This window comes from Histoplasma capsulatum, genomic scaffold (genome assembly GCF_000149585.1).
Source record: "Histoplasma capsulatum NAm1 scaffold_6 genomic scaffold, whole genome shotgun sequence".
NCBI lineage: Eukaryota > Fungi > Ascomycota > Eurotiomycetes > Onygenales > Ajellomycetaceae > Histoplasma > Histoplasma mississippiense.
Genome location: NW_001813977.1, coordinates 1,573,212 through 1,578,819, shown reverse-complemented (window position 1 = coordinate 1,578,819; position 5,608 = coordinate 1,573,212). Strand labels below are relative to the sequence as shown.

Here is a 5,608-nt window from a genome sequence, read left to right as displayed (position 1 = left end):
TCAATAATCGGGACTTTTATCGTGGTCCGGACAAGTAATAATCGCAATAGTGAAAGGAACAGTAATTAATTTGATTAAAACAATAATAATTAATTCATTATATATATATATATATATATATATATTCTATTATCATCAGCACGAGAGTATCATTTGGAAAATATGGTTCGCCTCTACCAAGAACTGGTTGTCATACCTGCCCGAAGCGGCCCTGAGATAGATCGCAAATGTGGAAAATATCGATAGATGCTTCTGGAAACCCAAAACAAGGCAAGTCCAAAACAAAGTGCAAACGGAGAAAGTCATTACCTCCGATTCTGAGATGTATTGCTTGCTGGCTTAAAGCCATATTGGATCATGTTCTGTCACTTAACTGGAAATTTGTCATAACCCGGCCGCTAGCTAGAGACCGACTTCAAGCATCCCACTGCAATGAATGCAGAATAGTAATCATGATATGTGAAGACCTTCAGTGATCTCCTCAGACAATCGAGCGCGTTGACAAGCAATATGGCTCAGCACAAAGAAAAGTCACGGGATATTCAGTCAGTGCAGTCGACATTATGGAAATACTTGATTCGAATGCACGCGATACTTCAGATAATTGAAATAGGGAAAATAGGGGGGTTCTCGAGTCCTAATATTGTAAAAGAAGTATATGGGATGCAGGATTAACAACGCCCTTACGGCCTCCTATTCACCCTTCTCCCCTCCCGCAAACTCAATGATTATACACAGCGCATGGCTATCCCTATACACGGATCACCATGATGGAAGACATAATTCAGAGCCTCGACGGTGAGGCCGCATATAAAAAACGCATTGGGTGGCCCCTTATATCATGCTCTCTACAAGAACGCCCGCTGCCAGAAACGACTTGAAGATACTGCTCTCCTGGCCAGCCATATCAGGATAACGTGGGATCGCGGTCATCAATTCCACCAACGTATGTTAAAGTTAAGCGAAATGTCGTATACAATGCGGGAAGTAATTCATGACAGTTTTCGCTAGCATTGTTGCCACATTTTCTGGAAGGGAGAGAAATTAAAAAAAAAAAAAAAAAAAAAACACCTAGGGATCCTTCAGCTTCTTGTTATGAACAAAAGTCCCCTAGTCTCTTTTCAAAGGAGAATGGAATAAAGAAGGGAAGAGGGGGCGCGGCCTAAACGAGACTATCCACACTGGAGGTCTTTCCGTCTCGGTCCGATGGACGGGGACTGTTTCGAATTCGCTCGTTGTGGTAGTTGATCGATACATCCGTGGTGCGCACAATTCCAGTTTTGTCCATTATACGGTCCTCGTCGCTGTCGGATATGCTAGGTCCTAAACCGAATCTGTCGGTCTGGGTAAGGTTCGTGGACCCGCCTTGCACGTCGATCTGGTGTCGCGCCTCGGCACCCATCTCAAACATGCCGTCGTCCTCGATGTGTGACTTTAATTGCGTTCCGTGGGTCGCATATCCGGTTTTCCCGTAGGTGTGTGTGCGCGTGTCACTGGTTGAAGTACCTAGAATGAATGGTGCGTAGCGTTTGAGCACGGGCTTAATCCCGGGCCCGCACGCGCAGATGATGGCGATGTTAACTTCAAGTGACGAAGCTGAAAAACCAAAGTTCCCGATCGGCTTGGAAGGGTCCACGCCGGTGTACACGGTTTGGATGAACTGGACAAGACGCCAGAAACTGACAATCGTGACACTGCATACACCAAACCGTTTAGTCATGGTTCCAGATTGAGGGACTAGTTCATTGACAGTACTTACATCACTCCGAGACCGAGGAGGACCATGACTGCAATCTTGCGTCTCCGTTTCAATTGCAACTTATAGGTGATGAGGCAGGGAACAGCAAGAACAAGGAAATCTGTCACGATGGTAGTGATGGTGCCCCACAGGAAAAAAACTCCGTAGTCGATACAGCTGAAATTCATGCCGGGTGCCGGCACAGACCAAGCGAGCTTGATAGGCTTGCACTGGAAAATGATGACGAGTTCGGCAATGACAAGAATGCCTAAGTTGAGGGCAAACACAGACCACAGGTAGCGCACGACGTGCTTGGACCCGGGCTCGAGCCGAGACATGAAGATGAGGGTCGAGCTTTTGACAGTCGGCAGGCAAACGGTGTATATAACCTGGTTCGCAAATGCCCACTACCACAAGGGTTTAGCAAATTTCTTCCTGGACGATTCTAGAGATAAAGCTCACTTTTCTGGCCACCTGCAGGTCTGCTAGGGGACGCTTGTCCATCGGAGGCACATCAGCGAAGGGGATTCCAACATAATTGGTCTTGATGTCTACATTGCTTCCAGTCAGCAAAAGGCCAAAATCCAACGTGAATTGGATCTACTCACAGTACCAACAGACAACGCAATGCACGATGCTGAAGACCTAGACATCCACTGTTAGTACATGCTTTTCTATTTTCACGCTGGCTCTTCTCGTCAAACACCAACCATTGCCATTATAATGAGATAGTCATCTACCATGAAATTAGCAAAAATCCGATCATCTACCAACGAAAATCTATTCCACTGGTGCTTGCTTTACTCACCCCATCCGAAAGAATACCGCGAGACCTTCCTTCCAAACAGACGCAACCCTAGGGAGAAGCCCGCGATCACCGGAAACGCAAGAACCACGCCCAGTTAGGCGCGTTGTTGGGAATCGTCCACCATTATATGGACATTAGCACGCGCTTTCGATAGTTATCGAGTGCAAAGCTCCACCAAGCTTGACAAAAGATGCAATCTCCTCCCGATTTGGTGCTGATGGGTTCAGCGAGAGTCAAGGTGTCCCACCCAAATTGGGGAATGATAGACTGATATTGACCAGGTTTAAGATGGACGAGGATTAGGAGGAACGGAACGAATGGGAAAGGAATATAGGGGCCAGCGAGAACAACTGGATTGGGCCATATTCTTATTATGATTAGTGTCGGTGCGAATCGCTAGTCGAGTGTCTGAAAGTTAGTCTGCAAGATACATAATTTTGCTCTCCTCGCAGTTGAAAGAAAAAGATAAAAAACACTCCGTATAGATGGGTTGCTCTTAGCGTCAGCCGGCAAGCACTAACGCGGCAGGGCCAGGCCAAAGCAATCGATCTCAGGCTTCATCTCTGGAGAAATGTATTTCGTAGTCTGGTCTGGATCTGCGCCCTAGGACTCGGATGCTGGGTGCAGCGAGCGAGGAAGACATAGCTACCTTTCGTCGTTGCGTCCGCTGAATTACCATCCCTCAGCACCATGACAATGTCTCCTACGACTTAACATCGCGAGTGGGCCGAGGCAAAGACAGACAGAGATTTTGCACGACTCCTCATCCCAAAGTGGCGACAGAGGGCTCGCCCACCAGCCAGACCCTGCTCGTTCGCTTCTCTCGAAAAGCGGAGAACGACCATCAATCGCCAAGCCTGTAGGGACCCTGAGGTTAGACCTTGGGCCGGGGGGGGGAAGACGGCGACTGGCAGGATGACTTTGAGCGTTTCAAATTGAGGAAGAATATAATTTGAGATGCAATCGGTTTGCTCAATCTCCTCGGTCCCCTCCCCAAATCCACCGCCAGCAGGCGTCAGCACCCATCTTCATTGAGGAGTGCAAAAAATATATTATGACTACCGGTTACAATGTGGCAGGACATGCACAAAACACTAGCATTCTGGAGTTTGCACTAATGTATCATGTGGCGAGACCACTTTGTTACCCTGATCTTTTGCTTCTTGTAGCTAGCCCCTTGCGATTCTGCGGCGTCTTTGAATTTCTGGCCCTGACTCTCTCCCGTCCATGTGAATGGATCTCGCCCTAACGTGACCGTTATTGCGACGAGAGCTGCTCACTTCGGATAATTGCCCTCGGGAGAGAAAACGACTTCGCTCCCCAGCGCAGAGGCAGTGCTGCGAAGTTGAACCTTTGGTTCCTGTGGAATAGCCCCAAAGTTTCGTGAATGGGGGGGAACCACGAACCACGTTCCAAAACCCCGCTTGGATCCTTTGCTCGGATGGAAATCCAGCCGGCGAACTATGACCGCACTCCGTTGCGAATCGATATCCAATCATCGCCCTTGGGAAGTTCGCTTTTCAGATGCACAAGAGACTACCAACCAGGGTAGCTCATCGCTTAGGACTTCATCTCCAGCTTGTCGTTGAGACAGACAAGAAGTTGGAACGAGGCAACAGTTCGCGTTTGGCAGCCCACCGCCCTGAGTTGGCCAGCCAATGAGCAGCCATCGATTGCGTGGCAGAAAAAGCACGCTACTTGAGCCTCGTTTCCAGACAAGGAAGCTGCTCTGCGGCCTTGGTGTGTGCGTGGTGTGTGCGTGCGGAGTAGCAAGGGACTACTCCGTACTGGTGCTACAGTGTCAGGTATTAAGTTTGAAACCCCCCCTTTGCCACACCTGTGATGCCAAGATATCACTAACCCAAACCCAGTTATGTTGGAATGCTGCTTTTATCATACTATTTACCCCTTTCTTCAAGAGTGATAAAGGATGTATAGGGCCTTTTTACCTGAATTTGTGAGAGAGGGGGATATATTCATGCATGATGGAGCCAGGGTTCATACAGCTCACATAGTTAGGGAGGTTCTTGAGGAGATGAATATAGAGATCATGCCTTGGCCTCCATATTCTCCAGATTTGAATCCTATAGAGAATCTTTGGGCACTGTTGAAGCAGGAGATCTATAAGCTGCATCCAGAGCTGGAGCATGCATCAGATACAGTAGCTACAAAAAGAGTTTTATAATAGAGGCAGCTAAGGAGGCATGGAATGCAATTGATGATAGCATTCTATATAATCTTTCTGCCACAATGCCTCATCGAGTGAAGGCAGTTATAGAGGCAGAAGGATGGTATACAAAATATTAATATAAAGATCTTTGCAAAAAGCAGCATATAGATATTAACATTATATGGTTAGTGTAATCTCGGCGGCCAGGGGGGGGTTTCAAACTTATTACACTGTACAGAATAGCTAGTTTGCCTGGTCGCCGGCTAGCTGCGTGTTGACTCTCGCCTGCTTGCTTTTTCCGCCTTAGGATTTTTGTGTCCACAGGGCTTGGGTTCCCTGCATGGAAATAGTTGCGCTTGAGCCATGGCACGGGTTCAGTAGTTATGTGGTGGACTTCTGGAAAACACCCAGTTGATAAAAAGCCTAACTAACTAACTAGTTAGAGCGATTTATTAAATAATAACTTAGCTTAAGAAAAGTATTTCCTTTATCTATAGCATTAGTATAAAATAGATGAAATAACTGATGCTATTAATGAGTGATAAAACCCTCTTTTGAGTCTGATATATACTAGTACTACGAGTAATGACTAATAGAAAGCATTTCATCATACAATACCCAGTCATCAAGAGGCATTTGTATCACTTGTCAAGAACTTCAAAATCGTGCCCAGGATAATTTTAGAATTGTTCAGCAGCTACGCTGGAGTTTTAACTTAACCAAACCTTAATTTGGCGAGAAAATCCTTGGCCTTTAAACAGGGTCTGACAAACTCCTCCATACAGGTTACCAGCAGTTGGATGGCATAAAACCCTATCCTAACGCATTCTTCTTTAAAAATCCATACATGACCGACCAGCTCTACTGCTCTTGCAGGGAGTGATATAAGTGC

General features: G+C 46.7%; 1 protein-coding gene across 1 annotated transcript; it reads right to left on the bottom strand.

Moving 5' to 3' along the window:
- Positions 1-1,162: 1,162 nt before the first annotated feature.
- HCAG_06800 (predicted protein) lies at positions 1,163-3,107 on the bottom strand (the record flags this gene model as incomplete). Its single annotated transcript, XM_001539145.1, has 7 exons — positions 1,163-1,694; positions 1,760-2,145; positions 2,201-2,289; positions 2,347-2,383; positions 2,449-2,474; positions 2,898-2,942; positions 3,068-3,107. 7 exons carry the CDS (start codon positions 3,105-3,107, stop codon positions 1,163-1,165), a joined length of 1,155 nt encoding a protein of 384 aa, XP_001539195.1.
- Positions 3,108-5,608: the final 2,501 nt, after the last annotated feature.